We start from the raw sequence: 19,931 nt of genomic DNA on the forward strand, positions 1-19,931 counted from the left end.
GCCTGCCTGCCATGGTGCCTCTGTGTTCCCCTGGGCTTGTGGAGATGGGCCTTTGATGGGCTGATGGCTCCTACGATGGGCCTGGGAGTAGCCGGGGCAGGGCATTACACAGGTTTCTGCACTTGCTGTTGTGTCTCTGTGCTCCTTGCGGGTGAGCAGATAAGCTTTATAACCTGATACAGGGAACTGAATTCCCCAGGTATATATTAAATTCCATCTCCAAAACTGTTTGGTGCTTGCTCCTATGCCTGTAACCAGGCAAGGACCAAACAGTTTTGGAGATGGAATTCAGTATCTACCTGAATGAATTCTGTGATAAAGCTCCCTTCTGTACCAGGGAACTGAATTCCTTCAGGTAGGTATCAAATTCCATCTTCAAAATTGTTTGGTCCTTGCTCCTATTCCTGTTATCAGACAAGTGAATGACATCAATGAATATGTCTTCATGGTCTTTCACAAATAGAAACAAGCTCCCTCCACATGTGCCGTAAGTCAGGTGGATGGACAACAGCCCTAACCTGGAAGCGACGGCAACTGCCTCTATGGCAGTAAGTCTTGGTCTCAGGCTAACTCATAGCTAGCTGGCCTCAAGTGGAAACAAATGCAGCCTCCACACGCCTGCAAAAGCCATGCATCTGCAAAAGACCCTGCTGATACAAGCAATGACTGATCTCTTTAAGCCCTAACAGTTGTAATAAACCCATTCTCTATCAGGCTAACGACAACTTTTCCTCAAAGAGTAAATTTCTCCACAGAGAACATCCAAGTGTCGTAAATCATGATATGTCAGGGGCATTTCATTCTCCCTGATCAGGAAAACATACCATTATGGTAAATTGCACCCTTACCTTTTTACGAACTCCCTCCTGTGTGCTGGACAGCTTGAGGAGAACAGGGGGTAGGAATTTCGAAATAATGTTCTGTAACTGCTCGTCTGTTTCTGCATGGCCAAGACGCAAGAACACACGTTCAAGTTGATCTGCAGTTCAAATTTAAAAAAAAGGAAAAGAGAAACTGGTTGAAACTCAAAATTGCTGTAGCAAGAAAACAACTTTTTCTGAACATCCCATAATGGGCTTGTAAGAAATGCTGCACACAATTCTTGAAGCACTTCCATCTCAACAGCACTCAGCACAGATCTATCTTCTATTTCTAACACTAACTGAGCAAACTGTTGATGGCAGAAACCAGCCTCATAGATTCCAGAACTAGCCTCCACAATTACATAGAGACCACTCCTATCAAAGACAGAAGCAATTAAGATTTCCTTTGCTTCACGCTGTGTTTCAAATAGAGGCTAGAACGTCCCCAAAGGTGAAACAGAAGGTTAGGATCTCCAAGTAATTTCCTGCCCTTTCTGCTTTGACAGCAAAGGTGTGCAGCTGTGGGGCTGCTAACTTCTGAAAATATGCTTGCTGTGATCTGCATTCAGACCGTGATGTTCCGTATCTCCACTAGTTAATTAGAGGACAAAAAGATCTGGCCAGTTCTTGTTATTGTTCTTGTTAAACCTAGGGTTCCGGTCACGCACAGGGACCCCATTGTTGTAGACCTTGTGTCAACAGAACAAAACCACCATGCAGGTACAACAGAACCCAAGAGCAATTACAGTTAGTATCGCAGAAAGGAAAGAGTCTAGGCAAAGCACAAGTTATAAGCTTGGGGCAAGCCACACCATGGCTTGCATACAAATAAACAGGCTACACACCTGAAAGCACAAGAAACAAGCTACAAAGTGAAAAACAAGTCCTTTGAAAGCTTGAGACTGCTGTTCCAGGGTAAATTTGATACTCATGGCACTATTCATAGGACCTCTTGCCACAGGCTAACCTGTTCTGCCCGCGACTTTCTGTAAGCCACTTAGGTTTTCCAGGAAATCTTTACAAAGCTGTATAAATGTTGTCTGAACCAGTTACTGGTTTGTTACAATTTGTTGACTTTTTTTCCAAATGACAGCATTATCATCAATAGGAATAAGATCGCAAGCGTGAAATGCAGGACATATTGCTGCAACTTAAAACACAAAGCTCCTATTATCACTCTATGAAGCTGCTGGAGTGTTGTAAGAAATTCACCTTCCTCTACCCAGCAGGTCTCCTCCCCAAACCCAGGAAGGAACACAAAGAAAAATTTTTTTAACATCTGCAAAGAGGCAGAAGTTGCAACTCCTACAAGATCAAGAGAAGAGGGGGCAATAAACATCTGTTTTCTCAGTGAGCTAGCAGAAAATCATTTCAAGGAAACACATGAGACCAAAATCTTCTGTCAGCAGCTCAAGCACAAGGGCTGAGGACCATCTGTCTTGATACAAAGAATGGAAGAGTCCCTATTTTAAGCACCAGCATGCAGCTGCCCCAACAGCTAATCCAGAAGCAAAGCAAAGCCTCCCCAGCACAGCAGCATTCCCGACGACCAGATCGAGAAGAGTCCTTGTGCACGGGATCAGGAGCAACTCTTGGCCATACTGCAGCACTGCAGGCCAGATCCACGGGCAGCAAGGAGACTCAGAGCTTTTGAAGGAACTTACAGGTCTTAAGACATCCTACAAGGAGGAAACCATTCCCCCGAAGACTAATCTAAGGTGACCTGTTGGAAACTGAAATTAGAGGGAGACCAGGGAGAACCCTCCTTCAGTGGAGGAGGATCACTGAGCTGGCTGTAAAGGATTACAGAGGCAAAAAACAAAAAAGCACTGGTACAGGGCAGACATAAAGACTGAGGTGAACGGATATGGTTGGAACTTAAGTGAACAAAAAGGATGTTCAAATGCAAATACAGCTCTAGCCAGGAAACGTACCATGATGTAGCTGCAGAAGCCTTTACTGTCCTATTTTTTAAATCTGTGCTATCCCTGCACTGAGTCCTCACAGCATCATCCCTCCTCTGCTAGCTGCAGATTAAACATAAACATATCACTTTCAACATTTTATTTTCTGCTGAGCAAATATGACAGGCAGCTGAAAAGACAGAGGACTATGAAATTTTACTGTCAGGGAAATTACAAGCCGAAACTCTGCAGCACCTACAATGCAAACTGACTTGCGAGTCAATCTCGTTTCAGACAGATTTCATGGAACAATCAGACTGCCAGCTAGTCAACGACTTCATGATATTTATCTCAGATTTCAGGTTTTTTTTTTTTTTAAATACTAACAATTTCTTCTCTCTTCACCTTCCTTTTCATGTCATACTCCCCCCTCCCCCCGAACGATCTCTCCCTCCAGGACCTCCACAGTGTCTCATGACCCTGCCAGCACTAGGAGACTGCTTAGGCCATGCCAAGCAGCTGAAATAACTAAAACAATGAATGAAATCATCAAATCTTTCCCTTTGGACCTGGAGCTCCAGATCACTGCAGACCCACCATCCTGAAGCAAGCCAACTGAGGAACCTCCCCAACAACATGTTCCTTCACATGGCAACAGATCAGACTCAAGTGTAAGGAAACACAAGTGAGGTTATGTCTAAAGCCATTTGTTGTAGCCACTGGACTACACACACCTTCCAAAAGGCACAGAAACCACCCTGCACATGCCCACACGAAGTGCAGCAATGCACTGAATTGCAAGCATCTACCCCATTTCCAGATTCCTCCATTATTCTGTTGTTACAAGCAGCAACTAGAATTGTAACAGTAATAGAGATCAGGAGAAAAAAAAAAAGCTATCCCCTTGTTTACGCTGGCTGTGAGATATGTTTATTACTTTTCCCATATCTCTGCTGCCTAGTCAGTTACGCCTTGATACTGCCATCAAGTATCTCTCCCTTAACCATAACAGGACTCTTCAGCAAATTCAAGAAGACTAGTCACCAGGCTGCAGTTAAGAAACCAGGCAGGAGTTTGTCAGAGCACTCTCCTGTGCTGCCGATGCAGGCTGTATCTATAGCAGTGGGACAGGAGAACAAAGAGCTATAAGCCCTCCCAAGTATTGCACATCAACCATTGTCTCCCCAGTTTTAATTCTGCTAACAATTAAAGACCATCTCTCAAGCTGGGAGAGATTCATCATGGGAAAGCATAAACCCTGAGGATTTAAAGCACCACACACAATGGTCCAGGAGAGGAGCCAGGGACACAATATCTGGGACTCAGACACTGTGTCCTACCTCCATGTGTGTTGCAGACCCGCTGGCTGGCATGGGGCAAGCTCCTTTCTCTGCCTTGTGTCTTCTCACAGCATTCACCTAGCCCTCCTGTCCAGGCTGCACCAGCGAGCAGACCATTATGCAGCAGACATCAAACAAGACAAAGGGTTTGCTCCCAACCCATATCACATTCCCACATCGTGCACTTCACAAGTTTTTAAGAATGAAGCCAAAACCTTCTCCATCTAGTTTTACAGCCCCTACTGCTGACTGTAATGCTGCACAGTTGTAATTTAGGGGGGGGGGGGGGGAGGCACTAGGTTATATGATAATAAAAATAAGTAAAGCAAGAGGTCTAACTTGCTTTGCTATGTACCATAGGAAAAAAAAAAAAAAATTACACAAACCATTCTGAATAAGCCTTAGCAACTGAAATTAACTACGGCAGCAATCTTACCACAACTTGACAGTAACAGCACTGAATTTTAATTAGAAAGTTTTACGCATCTCAGTCTTCACCTTTGCTAGCCAACACTGAACTTAAAATGCAGTCCATGCAATGACACACTTCCTATGTTTCCTTTTGAAAGCTGACTAATACAGTTAAAGATAATTTTTAAAGTTTTCTGGAAGCACTGGAAGAAAGAAGTAATAGAGGGATGACATTTAGTAAAGTATAGCTTTATCCCTATCTATAAAGCCAATACTTAAAAGATCTGAGATTTTACAAAGGCTTCTCCTTCCTCAGTCTCACACTAAACCCTCATCCCAAATTTAGGACTATAATATTTCCTTGGTATTGGTTCTCACCTATAGCACCCCCTGTATTAACGAATCATATATGTTTATAAAATTACTTCCATAGTCAATCTACTGCAGTTCAACTCTGGCGAACATGGGGCTGGGGAAAGAACATGCCGTCAGAGGCAAAGGACCAATTTTTAATGCAGTTCAGAGAATTTACAAAAAAAACCCCAAACCCAAAAGATTGCCATTATTTTATTTACACTGGTGAGAAAGTCAAAGTGAAAGGGAGAAAGGAGGAAAGGAAGGAGACTTCACTGGAAACACAACTGGAGAACCCTGTGCACAATCCTGCAGGGCTCTACAAAAACCGCTCCAAGATCAGACTTTCACGTCAGAAGCAATGGAAAAGCGCAGGGCACACCGAGATCACTGTGCGCCTTCTAGATTTACTCCACTGTGGAGAGCCCCTTGCTCTGCCAGGGACTGTTGGAAGGAATAATCCAAATAAGATTAAATCACTACTACCCCTCAGCGCATCACTGAATTCATTATTTTTGGGATACTCTTGCAAGTTTCCCTTTACAAACATGAAAGTTGGAAGCAATTTCTTGAAAGAAAGATGATTGCTACAGCACCCAGAATCTGCTTATGAGCTATGTACCAACCATAGTTCCGGTCAGACTTGCCCACTACATTAGAAAACACCTGAGAAATCATGTCTGGTTTAGTAAGTAGTCTTAGAAACATCATGTGTGCGCCACAGCTATGACAGTCAACATTTCACTACGGGTTAAAAAAAACAAACCACCACAACCAAGAATGAATTGCATGAGTAGAAAAAATTAATACCAGGTACTTTTATTTTTAAAATTCATACAATTAAGTCCATGAAAAATTTGTAACAGATATTCATGTATTTTGGCACAATCACAACTTCTTTCTGTGCTGCTGTGTAGTATTTTCACATAACAGTTCATTTTTTGTGGCGTTTTCCTGGGGAAAAAAAGAAGTGTTTACAAGAGGATAAACATAAATATGGAGAATTTAACAATGGGCATTGCATATGAAGAGACATTCCCTTTCACTGTATGTAAAAGGACCAAAGTGACAGGAAAACAAGATATATCTTTGTATCTCTGTTTCCAGCAGCAATGTCCAATTTGTGTCAACAGACATGGTGTATTTGGAATTTGAAATCCCCAAGTTACCATGGCAATGCAGTTACCTATCTGTAAGAAAATGCATGTTTCACTTCTGGTTCTTTCCAGTCTCCATTTAAGACTACAAGGAGGAATATAGGTTTCAGCACTTAGGACCACACCTCATGCAAAAAGGAAAGGAATAGATTTCAAAACACAGATAACGTATGCAAATTTTACAAGAAAGTCACATTAACAACAAGGCTCTAACTTGTGCTTTATAAACTTCCAAATCCTGCAACACTGGCCATAAAAGGGTCAGAGTTATTTCTAAGTCTTGTTACTTCAGAACTGATCTTGCAGTCTCCCAAGCCAACAGCAAAACCCCAGCTTGCTCACTGAAACAACACGCCCCTTCTTCCCATTCTGCTATACCGTAGCTAGCCAAAGGGAACAACTGAGAGAAAGACACAGGAAGGATACAGTAAATAAACAAACAGCTTAATGTTTTCCTTCCCTTAAGGGAGTTTCCTTTCCTTTTTTTTTTTTTCTTTTTTTTTTTTTTTTTAAATTAAAATCACGGAAGTGAGCTCTTTGAATGTTTGGCCTTACTGAGGTAGCTAGTTCACTGTTTATCCATCTTTTTATCAAAGAAATCTCCTCTCAGGTCAGCTAAGTGCAGTTCCATTTCATGTGCCCAAGTTCTCCTCCTTGTCCTTACGCAAGATAAAGAATTAGCTCCCTCTGGCATTCACACACATTATGCACAGCACGTCAGCTATTCTGCACAGACCCCTCAGCAATATATATTTGTGTAGTTGAGTATCAAGTAAAACACACACCCTTCTTTCAATGAAAACTGACTCAGGAAACCACCGGGGCTAGGACATGTCAAGCTAACTGTACTTCATATTTTAACTGATCACCACAAAAGCATCCCAGAAACCGAAAGGGGAGTCCGAGTCCTCTGCAAAACAGAGCAGAGAGTGGGACAGCAAAATTCTGTGCATAAAGCCAGAATTTATCTTCACTTTCCGGAAAAGTGTCTGTTTGACAGATTAGCGTGACTACTACACTAAAGCATTTCTAGAACTGTTTCAGTAATCAAACAAACAAAAAGACCCCTTCTCCATTACCTGAACTCTGTAGAACCATTACATTGCACTAGCATCCCCCACATTTTCTCCAAAAGGCCCTATACCGAATAAAGAGTACTGGACACAGGAGCGTTTCAACTTCACTGCCTGGACGGCAGGGGTAGTTTTAGGGGCAGGTCCCCACTAAAGCAAAAGCTCAAACACACCCTTCAGTCCCTCCAGAGCTAAGCAATTGTTTCTGCACTATTCCGCATGCAGAAGAAAGAATAAAGTTCTCGTCTACTGTGTCACTACTAAAACAGGAGTCAAATTCTTGTTCAAATGGTATTAGACTCTGGGAAAAAATATATCGAGTATGATTACAGTAGCAAACAGTGAGTCAGGATTTGCTGGTGCTATTCCTGGCTCTACCAGTAACCCACTGTGTGCCTACAGCCAAATCACTTAAGGAGGCATTTGTAAAAGTAGGCCAGTCACTAGGTTATTTTACAATATCCGACTGGAAAAGTCTGGGAAGGCCTGGGGGAGGGGAGATGTATTATATTTTTTCATCCTGTTCTTCCATTTTATAGAAAAGCTCATATAAAAGCTTGAATAACATATTGAAATCCAAATATTTGCAATATGCCAGGCTTAGGCTCTCCATTTGAGTGGCTGACTATTCTTACTCAAGATTAACTTTCCTTTCTCTTGCATCTCAACTCTTACGCTTTCAGGGCCAATTTACTGATTTTGCATTAATTTTTAAACTGCCACACCTCCTTTCTTATGCTGCCTTCAAACAATTTGTCCTCTAAAACGGTAAGTACCCTTATACAGAGTTTAAGCAAACAGTAAGAGTTTATGTGTTTGACGGGAGCTATAGATCAAAGCTTCCTATAGCCATGTGTATATAAAGCAAGGAAAACTGCTTTTCCAATCTAAAACTAGTAGTAATTATTCTTGTTATTTTGGGACTACTCATCATCCTAAAAAGGAACAGATTTCTTTCCAAATATCCTGAAATCTAACTATTTAAATGTATCAAAAGACAGTAGGCCCACATGGAAGCTGTTTAGTTTCCCTCTCTTTCTCTACATGAAATTACTCTTTTTCCATTAGCTTTAACTTTTATTTAAGACTACAGTACTTTCTATTCAGTGACAGATGAGGCACTTAGGAAAAAAACAAAACAAAACAAGAAAATCCACTCTTTCCTCCCCCCTCCAAAAAAATATTTCTAACCAAACCAATAAAAATCCTCAATTCTGGAGGATGCAGTGGTCAAATGACCTGAATGACATCATAGAATTATTAACAGGAATCTCAATCTAAGGACATTTGTCCTTTCGGCGCAGCTTAACACAAAGGGCTGTTGTAGCAACCGGCACGTGGCTGAGGACTGATTTTTGCAGGATCAGATTTGGAGGCTGGGAGGCTAGATTACACAGAAAAAAGCCAAGGAGTTACAAGCAAGAGATCTCACACTGACCGGTTTCACCAAGGGGAATCATGTTAGCATTGTAAAACTGACAATAGAATCTCTTGGATTACCACAGCAGTGAGGTCCTTCACGGTCATGACTACAATTTATCCCAGCTGTCAACAGAATAAATAGCTTGGCATTTGCGTCCTCTGATTCAAGGATCGGTATAACTGAAAGATCCTTCCCACTCTACCATGAGATCCTGGCTCTTAGGCTACATAAAGGACATGCCCACCATTATCGTATGCCTTATTCCACTCAGCCTAGTTCCAGTAACATCTAACAAAGAGCAGAACAAGGATGTTATCTACACAGCAGCACACGGAGAACAACAAAAAAACCCAAGTGACACATCACACAGCAATGTCTTAGAACTGAAAGCCAATAGCACAAATATGTTCGAACTATTTCTTCTGCCCTTCCTCTCTGGTGGTTGCCAAGTACTATTTCAGGGCAACCAACGGCCCTCTTGGTTGGCTGAGTCATACGTTATCTTGCTATTAACTCTTCATGGTTGTGTAAGAACTAGTTCTATTCCAAGACAGGAAGAGCAGGGAAAGAAAAACCATTCTTTAAAGTTTCACAGGCTTCTGCAAAGAGACGTTGATGGTTTACTGCACCAGACTGAGAAAGGGATTTGGAGGTGGTAAGAATACAGAGCTGGGCTTCCCCTGCCCTGCATGCTTGGCGGCAGAGGCATGCACCTCCGATTCTGGCTGCTCTAATCATGTGCTGAGAGCTGCAGAGGCTGACGATGTGCTTACATACCTACCGTAAGACATGGCATTGCGCTTATGGTACGTAAGAGGTCTGTGTGAACCCATTAATGCTTCAGCATACGTTATTTTTACATTGGTTCTGTAGTTAAGAGACAGCGATTGAACAAAGCGGAGCAAGCGCTGGCAGGCAAGAGCTCCTGCTCGCCCTTTCAGGGAGCGGGGTTATAGGGGCAGCAGGTTGCCGATGCTACCCCTGTACCGGGCGGCCTGCCGGCTCTGCGCCCCGCCGCCCCAGGCCACGCCGGCAGCCGCCCCTCGGGGTCCCTCTCGGCGAGGAGCCACCGCCTCCTCCCCACCGAGCAGGCGGGGCGGCCCCGCAAGGTCACGCAGCCGGCGAGCGGCGGGAGAGGGCGCAGGCCCCGTCAGGCCGCAGCGAGCCCTCCCTGCCCGCCGAGGGAGGCCGCCCCCGCCGCCGCGGCTACCTTCAGTTTCCCCGTCCCGACATGGCTGCTCAGGGCCGGGCCCAGCCCCGCCGCCGTTACCGCCTCGCCGGGCCGGGAGCTGGGCCCCGTCGCAGCGGGGGCGCCGCCGAGAAGAGCCCCCGGCCCGGCCCTGCCGCCGCCCCGCGCCCGCCCGCCCGCCCCTCGCGGAGACGGCGCCCGATCGGGAGCCCCCGGCGCCGCGGCCACTTACTGAGCTCGTCCTGGGCAGCCGCGGCGGCCGCAGCCATGTTGCCAGCTGCGGAGGGAGGGGAGGCGGTGAGAGACGCACCGCAGCCGCCCGGCCCCGGCCGCTCCCCGCCTCCCGCCCCTCTCCTCCGCCGGCGACTCAGCACAGGCACAGGCACAGGCACAGGCACCGGGCCGGCTGCCGGCTCCCCCCTCCTCCTCCTCCTCTCTGCGGCTCTCCCCGACGCCAACCGCCGCGAGGGACGGCGGGGCCCGGCGGCGCCCGCCCTCCCGTCACCGCCGTTTTATATTTAGAAAGAGCTGAGCCATCGTCCCCGCCGCCCGCCCCCGCCGCGCACACGCACCGGCCCGCCGGCGCCGCTCGGGCGCGGCGGGAGGCTGCACCGGCCACCCCCCGCCCGCGGCTCCCGGAGGGTCCCAAGGAGAGGGGCGGCGGACGGCAGCAGACTGACCCAAGTCCGCGCTGACCTCCATGACGGCCGCGGCGCGGTCCGCGCTCTCGACAGGGCGGGGGAGAGAAACGGCCCGAGGAGCCGCGGGCGGCGCAGCTGCGCCCCCTCTCGGCGGTCGGTGCCGCCAGCAGCCCGCGGGCGGCGAGCCCCGCCCACAGCCCGGCACGGCCCCGCCCACAGCCCGGCGCAACCCCGAGCCCTGCCCGCAGCGAGCCGCTCGGCAGCCCTCCTCACCCTTCTCGCCCTCCTCACCCTCCTCAGCCCCCTCAGCCTCCTCCTCGGCTGTGGCTACCTCGGCCTGAGGCCTCAGTGGCAGTGCTGGCAGCAGCAGGCGTAGCTGCTGGGCACCGCCTCCTCCGAGCACCTTCCCTGGCACCTCCGTCTCCTGTGCTGAGGTGGCCGTGGGTCAGCATGCGTGACGAACGCATATTTTGGAAGATCTTTTTTTTTTAAAAAAAAAAAGTTCAATACCACTGCTGCTGAGCTGTTGTGTTCCAAAGTCACTAACTAAAGGGAGAAAGCTGCATTGGAAAACACCTCACATGCTGGTTTGGGGTTGCTAAGACTGTGGCGTCACTGCCACACAGCATCCTTCTCCCGAGCTCATGGGTGCCACGCGTAAACCAGAAGCATATTGGCAAGACGCTAAAACCAGACACCCCCGGAGCATAGCTGGCGGCAGGTGGCATGGGGCCAGCTGGTGACCTCCCCTAGAGCTCCGGAGCCAGTTCCTCCTGGCAGAAGTGAGCCCCAGGCAATGCAGTGTCAGAGAACGGGCTTCCTTCTCAACTCAAAAAAAAAAAAAAGGGGTGACAAAACTGGCCGTGGACAATTTGTGCCTTATTTGTTGAGCTCAGGATCTGAGGAATGGAATGTCAGCCTCCGATGCTGAGAGGCTTGACTCTAACGAGCTGCAAGGAGGTGGAATTTTTTTGAAGAAGCAGATTTGGGACTCATCCATCTCTCAAGGAAATGATAAACATTTATTAACGCAAAAAGGAGACAGGCAGAGGAGGCCAGAAGTACAAGATGCATACTCATTTCTAGCAGAAGAACAGCATGTGTTCTCTGGTGAGCTGAGTATTTTTGTGGCGGGTATTTCCAGCATCGAGCATAAATCTGATTTTCCTGGGAAAGGTCCAATACCGAGGCAACGTTCCTGCCTGAACACTGAAGCAGAGATGTAGTCCTCGTGTCCAAAACAAGCCTTTGGGTAAAAAAGATCTAAGGCGGCAGACCTGCTATAGCAGCTGTGAGGCCAAATGTCCGTTTTAAAGGATTTTAACAGCCTTTTGTTTGCCGCCATCATCAAGGGTAGCTGTACATCCATCAGACAACAGCGGCAGGAGGAGCGTTCCCCAGCGTACCCCCCGCGGAGTACGTGTTGTATGCACGCACAGGGAAGTGTTCTGGGGGCTGCCAGTCAAATCGCACTGATCCAAGACGAAACAGGTAGCGAAACCCGAGCTCCACAGGAGCGAGCTTAAATCAAGTACGAGTTCGGGGAGTATTTCAAAAGATTCTTCCCTGGAAGGGCAGACAAGCGGAAACAGGTCGGAAGAAACCAGGGAAAAAGACTGGAATTTCAAGCCCGGGCCCTGTCACGACCGCTCCTCTGTCGCGACCCCGCTCCCCCGTCGCGACCCCGCTCCCCCCGTGCCGCGCCGGCCCGAGCCCCCGGGGCTCGCGGCCGCGGCGCCGAGAGGGGACCCTCCCCCCGGCGCGCGCAGAGGCCGCGTCCTCCCCGCCGGCCCCGCCCCCCGGCCGCGCTCAAGCGCCTGCGCACGGCGCGGGCCCCGGCGACGGCGGCGGCGGCGGCGGCGAGATGGCGGCGGCGGGCGGCGGCGCTGGGCCGGGCCGGCGGTGGCTGCTGTGCCTGTGGCTGTGCGCGGCGCTGCTGCCGCGGGCGGCGCGGGGCCTGACGGAGGGCCTGTACTGCGGGCGGCGCGTGTGCTACGAGGTGCTGGGCGTCAGCCGGCAGGCCAGCAAGGCGGAGATCGCCCGCGCCTACCGGCAGCTGGCCCGCAAGTACCACCCCGACCGTTACCGCGGGGAGCCGGCCGCGCCGGGCGGCGGCGGCGGCCCGCAGGCGGCGCACGAGAAGTTCCTCCTCATCGCCACCGCCTACGAGACCCTCAAGGTGAGAGAGCGGGACCGCCGCCGCGGCCGGAGCCGCTCCGGTAAGAGACAGCGCGGGGGGCCGGCGGAGGGGGCCGCCCCGGGGGGCCGTGCGGGGGGCGGCGCGGGCCGGGGAGCGGGGCGGGCGGGCGGGCGGGGCGCCCTGCCCCGCATCGCGTCTGCCGGCGCTGCCGCGTCCCTCGGCGGTCTCGGGTTCGGGAACGGAGGCGGCGTCCAGGCGAGTCGGTGCGGGGCTGGGGCTGGCGCCGTCCGGGGCAGGCGTCTCTCCCGTTTACCGGTGCCTAAATTGCCCGTCTTCGCGTACGGGCAGCTCGGGCGTTAACCGCAGGCAGCAAAATTAAGCAATCGCGTGTTGCGGGAAGAAAAGTCGTGGCTTTAAAATACGCTGAAAGGTGTATAGAATCCCCACCAAATTCTGCTGGACGGCTGCGAATGGCCTGCTGCATCTGTCTCTGAAGAGTACGTCGAAGGAGATCCGGCCTAGACACGGGGATCCTGCCTGACTTCGGCCGCGCACACCTCGCAGGTGTCTTTTCCCCGGGGGAGGATCAGAGCCTCTCGGGTTTGCACTGGTGTGCGTCGCGGCAGGCTCTGCAGCATCGGTTTTGCATTCCTTTGTGTGGGCTCAGCAGGCTTGCTTCCTACCGGCAGTCAGGGAGGGGGGAAAAAAAAAACCCTTAAAAACCTTCTTCAGTAGCCAGCCCAAGAGCGCGGGGAGGGGATACAGTTCTCTTGAAGATCCCTTTGTATTTAGAATTTGTTCTCTTGAAAATCCCTTTGTATTTAAAATGAACCGGCTGGACTTTATCTTGGAGGTAATACCTTTAAACAAAAAAGCAACAGTGACTCGAGTAGTATATGGCAGCTGTAAGGGAGGCTTATCGGGGCAAAATATGTGTGGCTTAGCAAAGACGCGACTCAGGAATGGAAGAAAGAAACCTGTAAGTGTTTTAAGGCTGTGAGGGAGGAAAAAGGGAACTTTTTTGGGGGTAGGAAAGGAATGCAGTTGAGGCTGACAACATTAAATTTCTCATCTCTTAATTACATGAGTGAAAATGCAAAAAACTCCAAGAAAATGAGGTTTTGAAATGGCCTTCCATTGGACAGATTCCACAGCCCTGTAAGCTAATTCTAAAAGATTTGTAAAACAATCTCTTCACAAGGCCTTCATTTGAAAATCTTTTCTTAAGCAATATTTATTAACTCCATCTGGATTTCCCATTCTGAGGTTAAAAATACTTATTATGTGGATTTCAGTTGCCTGTCTTTATTTCAGTATTAAACGTCTTCATGCAGTGCTTGCTTATGTGTTTAAGACCACTTATGTCAGACAGGTGTGGGCAGATGAGTGTGAGAAAAAATTAATTGAGAATATGAGAAAAGGACCGAAGATTTTCCTCTGTGCTTCATACTCAGTTGGGCTGTTGCAAATTTTATAGCAGCGTGGTCATTAATGAGATGTAAAACACAGCTATGACAGAGTAAGTGAAAACAGGAGTCTGAACCTATGCATGTTTTTCGTCTCATCCTGCAGGATGAAGAAACACGTAAAGATTATGACTACATGTTGGATCATCCTGAAGAGTATTACAGGCATTATTATCACTACTACAGCAGGAGATTGGCACCTAAAGTGGATGTCAGAATAGTGATTCTAGTTACGGTGTGTGCCATCTCCGTGTTTCAGGTAAAATTTCATGTTCATGTAACACTGCTCAGTGAGTTTCTGAACGGGAAGAGAAGTATCTGCAGCTCTCATAACGTGCCAGGTATTAAACAGTGGCAGTGAGGAGGCTGCCATGGTAAACTTCTGTGTGGTGTCCATAACTAACAAATCTGAAGTCAGGGTGTACTGAGCAGATTTTTGACTGCCCTTGGTACCTTGGACAAAGGTAGAGATTAGTTTCTTTTGATGGTAGGATATTTCATAGGGACAAATGCAGCTTTTCTAAAGAAGTTACTTAGTTCTTCATGGCAGGCTGAGAATAGCCTGTTGCTGAGCACAGGCAGGACTAGTGCTCCAAATAAGCGTGTGTCAGTTTGCCAAGCCACATAAGTAATTTCTAAAAAAACAGACTAATTGCAAACTGAATTCAAGACTCCATTCAGATGATAGGACTAAATATCAGGAGTTTACCAACGTGTGAATCTTACATTGCAGTGTATTTTAAACACCACAGTGAAGTCAGGAGAGAATTTCATTCGGTTCAGCAAGGTTTGCTCTGAAGGTGGTAGTTCCAAGGTCAAGAAAACAGCCTGTGTTTTAGATGAGAAAACTTGTGCTGACAAATATTTAAGTGGAAGAAGGTTCGTAACTCCTTTCTTTAGCATCTGTTAGATTACTGGTTCAAAATGTCATTAAAAATAACCAAAAAGTTTAAGAGATGAAGATACAGCTGATTCTGTGGTGCAGATAGCTCACTTTTTAGTGGGATATTGGAAGTTAAAACAAAAACATGTTGATCAGAATTTGAGAGCTTGGAATAATAAATTTCAATGGCATACGCAGCCAAATACTTAACTGAGCGAGCGGCTGTGTGGTACTCGGTTGCCAACTGGGGTTAAACCACGACGCTAAGTTTGGAGGAATAATTACAGCTTCTGTGATACTGCAGAAGAAGTACTGTTACCTTCAGTTTTTATCCTTGCTGTAATGTAATTGCGAGTAAAGGTGTATGACAGCGTTATTTTTTTTCCTGGCAAACCTCCAAATAGGAATGTGTCTGTATAAAAACATGTTTTTTACTTTTACTGTTCTTCAATTGCAGTTCTTCAGCTGGTGGAGTAGTTACAATGAAGCTATCAACTACCTAGCTACAGTGCCAAAATACCGCATACAAGCTACTGAGATTGCCAGGCAACAAGGTTTACTCAACAAGACTAAAGAAAAAGGCAAGAACAGGCGTTCTAAAGAAGAAATTCGTGAAGAAGAAGAAGAAATTATCAAAGACATTATTAAAAATAAAATAGATATAAAAGGCGGTTATCAGAAGCCCAAGATATACGATATCCTTCTATTTCAGATCCTGCTCGCTCCTTTTTACTTGTGCAAATACGTAGTTTGGTACTGTTGGTGGATTTATTGTTTCACTATTAAAGGGCAAGAGTACGGTGTGGAAGAGAAGCTGTATATCATACGAAGGTACATGAAAATGTCTCAGTCTCAGTTTGACAGCCTAGAAGATCATCAAAAAGAGACCTTTCTTGAACGGCAACTGTGGATACGAGAAAACTATGAGGTGGGTAGCTCTGGTGGAAAAGCTAATGTTAGTTATCCAGCGCTCCCATACTAAGAACAGCTATTTTGTGAAGGTGCTTGGGACGGGGCTGTGTGAAGCATTGCTTCAATTTTAGCTATTGCTTTCTAAATTGAAAACTGTTAGACAACCACTCAGTGTGTTTTCTTTGACTTCTTATGCTCATGGACTGGTAGACAACAGCTCCTGACCGTGCCCGTGGATATAGGAAGGGATTTGCTCGGTCAGGGAACATCCGCCTGTGATTGTTAGGGAATCTATGCATACAAGATTTAGTTGAATCTGATGAAAGGCTTTCTTGTAACAATGTGGTTTGACAAAGTTATTACAGTGGGTTGAAGACTGTTCTCCAAACAGTAATTTGTAATAAGGATTACCTGGATCATCTGAAACTCCTATTTCATCAGTCTTCTAAGCCATTAATTCCTAGCTCATTTTTTTTTTTTAAACTGTCCCTTGGTAGTTCTTTGGCCTTCAGTGAGTCAGGGACTGTTCTTGCTGTGCTGTATACCTATTCAAGTGAAGATGGTATATGAAATACCATTGGGCACAACTGCTACTCTTGCCATGGATAGCCAGTTACTAAATAGTCAATACATAATTTTTTTTTTTTAAGCTTTCTGTGAGAGCAGTGAAAGAACATTAGCCACAGCATGGAATTGCAGTCCAGAATGACTTGGGATGCCAGCAGGTAGCAGATTGACAAAACGCTTCTGTTCCACAGAAGCTCATCTGTGGGCCGTCTGGGTGGGAGGTTTCTAGAAGAGAAACTGAGAATACGAACTTGGCCTGCTTAAGGGGAAGAGGAGAAGTTGCTGCTGCTCTGCATACGCTGGGAAAAGAAATGGGCTGGTGGCAGAACTGCCTTTACTGCTGGCAGGGCACCAAAGATAAGAGAATGCTTCTTTAAAAGTAGGCAGGGGTGGATTAATCTAGAAACTGGAAGAGGAAAATAATAAAATTGATGCTAATGTAAGGAAAGGGTTAGCTGACAGGTACATACACATGTTGAATTATGATGGGTTTGCTAGAAAACAATCTGGAAGTCGAAAGATTGGGTAATGTTGCTAGTCAAAGCAGATGTTATATGGAAAAAAGTAAGATAGGATGGATATCCTTGTTGTTGTAGAGGAAAAAATGACGTGGTTTGGGACCCATGCTGTTTCTAACTAGTGATGTTTTGGTCACTGAATATGGAAGAGCTGTATTTGCCAGACGTGAAGTCTGTTTAGCTCAAGGTCGTCTCCTGTGGTGGCCAGCAGTTGATTTTTAGTGAAGAATACATGAAAGTATGTAAGTACATACTTATATAGCAGTATTTTTCCAGTATAATTTGCAGCTTTGGGACTTCCTGAAAAGGAAGTGGTGTCTTTGTAGGTAATTGCTTTAATGAGGTTTTTCTTTAATAAACTTATCTAGTCACTCCTTGAATGCATTAAAGCTTTCAGTATCTGCTCTGCCGTCTGGTCATGAGTTCAACGATATGTGTAGAAGATGGGTTTTTTTTTAAGCCACCCGGACACCTGCTGGTTCTTGTATTATTGGAGAATAATCACACTTTATTCTCTTTTCTTGTACTACCTGTGCTACTGTGTACCACTACCATATCCTTACTTGAAACTTAGTCATGTCTTTTCTAGGCTGAAAAATATGCTTAGGTGTTTCTCCCCAAAAGCTTCTCTGTTCTTTAATCATTGGAGACGCCGATCTGCATATTGTTCAGTTTTCCAATGTCCTTTTAGGATGGGAAAGACCAAGAATTCAATGCACTGGTACATCCTAGAGCTCCACAATATTTTTTTTTTCCCCTCTGTTGCTTTCCTAAAAATGCTTAAAACCTGTATGATCACTGAACGTTGAGCTGGTGTATTTATAAAGCCATCTATAAAAAATTCTCGTTCATGCATAGCAGAACCTTAACGGAAGAAGTCAGATGACACTGAGATGACATAAACCTGTACAGTGTTGAGATTTACACTGGCTGTATCCACATAAACTGCCTTCCAGAATAAAAATGCAGATGTTGTTGCTTTTTTTAGATACTTGACTTCACTGATAGTTGTAGATTTCATTACAATGACACCATTTCTTGACAGAATGTAATTACTTACCATTTGGTACTGCCAATTCTTAATGCAGATATATTAACTTAGTTGAGAAATTTAATTAGGAATAAAAAGTTCCGTAGCAGTATTCTATCTAGACAATGACTTTGAAATGGGAAAATGGCTAAAGTGAGGAGCTGAACAACTGCATTGAACAGTATGTGTGCTGAGAAGGGACTCAAAATTTAGCTTTCTGAGCATTAGCAGTTCTTTACTGTAAATTTTATTTTGCTGAACGCATGAGCATCTAGTTCTTCAGCAAAAAAGTTTTAGAGCTTGCAGCACCATCTTACAAGGAGGTAGTTCTGCTCTCAGCAAAAATGCAAAGCATCTCAACTACAGCCAGTAGGCTCCTCAGTTGAAGGTGCTCCTGCACTTTCTGTTGGTCAAGGTCTGCTTCTATGTTGCAATTCAGTCTTCTGTAAAAACAGTAAGCTGACAAATGGTTGAACTACGAATGCTTAACACCCCCCCCCGAGGTTAACTTAAGCTGTTTCTTCAACATTATTAAAAACTTTTGTCTGTCTATCAGGTCTATAAAAGAGAACAAGAGGAGGAGTTAAAGAAGAAGATGGCCATGGATCCCCGATGGAAGAGATATCGGAGGTGGATGAAAAATGAAGGACCTGGAAGACTGACTTTTATTGATGATTGAAAGTTGCTGAACAAAATGTGTGCTAATGTTGAAAGTGATTTGCAAAACTTTTCACTACATTATTCAAAGTTATGTCTGCTGTGGCTCAGCAGTGATCTAAAACTCAGGAATTATTAAATCAGGCTGAAAAATAATACAGGTTTACCATTTTTATAAGTGAGACCTATTAAACAGGCTCAGCTCAATGTACATATGCCGTTTACTTGGGGATCTCAGTGTGGAATTCATTATTCCAAACAATGTATTTTCTCTACATATTTCATATTCATGATCAATGGAACCACAACTTTAGTCTTTCTGAAAATGTTTCTAGATCAGTCCTTGAATGTCCTGTTTTTCCTTTTTAAACTGAAGGGTTCCTGCAAATGGACACTGGAAACGCTTACAAAGGATTCTGAAGCAAGGGCCGTTTTCTGTTTTCCTCTCTCTTTCCCCCTACTTTTCAATCTCACTTCTAAGATGCCAAATTGTTTTTTGATGTAGACAATGTGGGGATTATACCGGACTTCTTCTTTTGCTATTCCTGCTCTAGTTGGAAATGAATTTTATTCTTTGTGGGAATAAATGATGCATGATTGATCATCATCGTGATGCAAACAAGCCTTAATTCTTTGTTCTACAGAGTGATTAATGAAATAGTACGCTTAGATCTTTTGCATTTGGTTTTTCGTCTTGTACGTTGGATTGTAGCTGCTTGTTTGGAACAAGTATACCAGTGAATATTAGTCTACTAAATGTGACATTTCTTTCACCAAAGTATTGGTAAAAGGGAAAATGACCCTTTTGTTAAAAAGGGCAATTTTGATGCCTTATGTAAATAAAAGTTTATATAATATACATACTGAATTTGTTTTAAATTCTAAATCTAAAGTATTCTTATGTTTATCTCTTCTGATCAGACCTCACAGTATTTAGAATAAATAATGCACAACAGCATGCTGTGGTTTCCTTTGTAACTCAGCCCAGGTCAGAGTTTCCATGATTTGCTTGTAAGAGGGATTCTGTTACCATATTTCTGTTCAGGAATTTTACTGGGGAAGGGGCAGGTGGGGAGCATAGCCAGATCGGGCTTCTGTCGTTTATCACATCTGTAAAAGCAAGTTCTTCAGAAGTGTTTCTGCTGAAAATGGTGCTAGGTTAGCTGGCTTCTGTGGAGATTGGTTCTGAGAGAGAAGCTCTTGAGCTTCCTACTCCTGCCAAAGCCTGTAATAGCTAAAAGTTTTAAAATGCTTATTGATTAATTTTTGAAGCGAGACGTTTCTGATTCTGCAAAGGTGACCTGTCCTCATTCTTTGAGGAGGAGTTTCTTCTTCTGTATGCCTCTCTTGCTAGTTTAGCTTTCACTAGTTCTTGGAATGTCATCTCAGTTTTCTGCTTAAAA

The 19,931-nt window shown here is 45.8% G+C and overlaps 2 protein-coding genes across 3 annotated transcripts in view; one reads left to right on the plus strand and one right to left on the minus strand.

The window, feature by feature from the left end:
* Positions 1-10,478, minus strand: part of ECPAS (Ecm29 proteasome adaptor and scaffold) — a 68,959-nt gene extending 58,481 nt beyond the window's left edge. The window contains exons 1-3 of one of the 2 annotated variants that reach the window (XM_076362766.1): positions 10,395-10,478; positions 9,947-9,991; positions 849-979 (exon numbers count right to left, since the gene is read on the minus strand). In XM_076362766.1, coding sequence (XP_076218881.1) covers positions 849-979; positions 9,947-9,991; positions 10,395-10,416 — 198 coding nt within the window. In that variant the 5' untranslated portion in view covers positions 10,417-10,478. The remainder of the gene's footprint in view (positions 1-848; positions 980-9,946; positions 9,992-10,394) is intronic. The other variant, XM_076362767.1, reaches the window with a different exon arrangement.
* A 1,726-nt stretch (positions 10,479-12,204) lies between these two features.
* Positions 12,205-19,135, plus strand: DNAJC25 (DnaJ heat shock protein family (Hsp40) member C25). The gene is made up of 4 exons (XM_076361990.1): positions 12,205-12,534; positions 14,068-14,220; positions 15,302-15,772; positions 18,428-19,135. The coding sequence occupies exons 1-4, from the start codon at positions 12,220-12,222 to the stop codon at positions 18,548-18,550; spliced, it is 1,062 nt and encodes a 353-aa protein (XP_076218105.1). The 5' UTR covers positions 12,205-12,219; the 3' UTR covers positions 18,551-19,135.
* Positions 19,136-19,931: the final 796 nt, after the last annotated feature.

This window comes from Aptenodytes patagonicus, chromosome Z (genome assembly GCF_965638725.1).
Source record: "Aptenodytes patagonicus chromosome Z, bAptPat1.pri.cur, whole genome shotgun sequence".
Classification (NCBI taxonomy): Eukaryota; Metazoa; Chordata; class Aves; order Sphenisciformes; family Spheniscidae; genus Aptenodytes; species Aptenodytes patagonicus.

Excerpts from the sequence above, each read along its gene's own strand:
- DNAJC25 (XM_076361990.1), top strand. The coding sequence starts at position 12,220 with ATGGCGGCGGCGGGCGGCGGCGCTGGGCCGGGCCGGCGGTGGCTGCTG. Across the intron at positions 14,221-15,301 it reads GTGCCATCTCCGTGTTTCAG|TTCTTCAGCTGGTGGAGTAG; the intron begins GTAAAATTTCAT and ends CTTCAATTGCAG. Across the intron at positions 15,773-18,427 it reads GGATACGAGAAAACTATGAG|GTCTATAAAAGAGAACAAGA; the intron begins GTGGGTAGCTCT and ends TCTGTCTATCAG.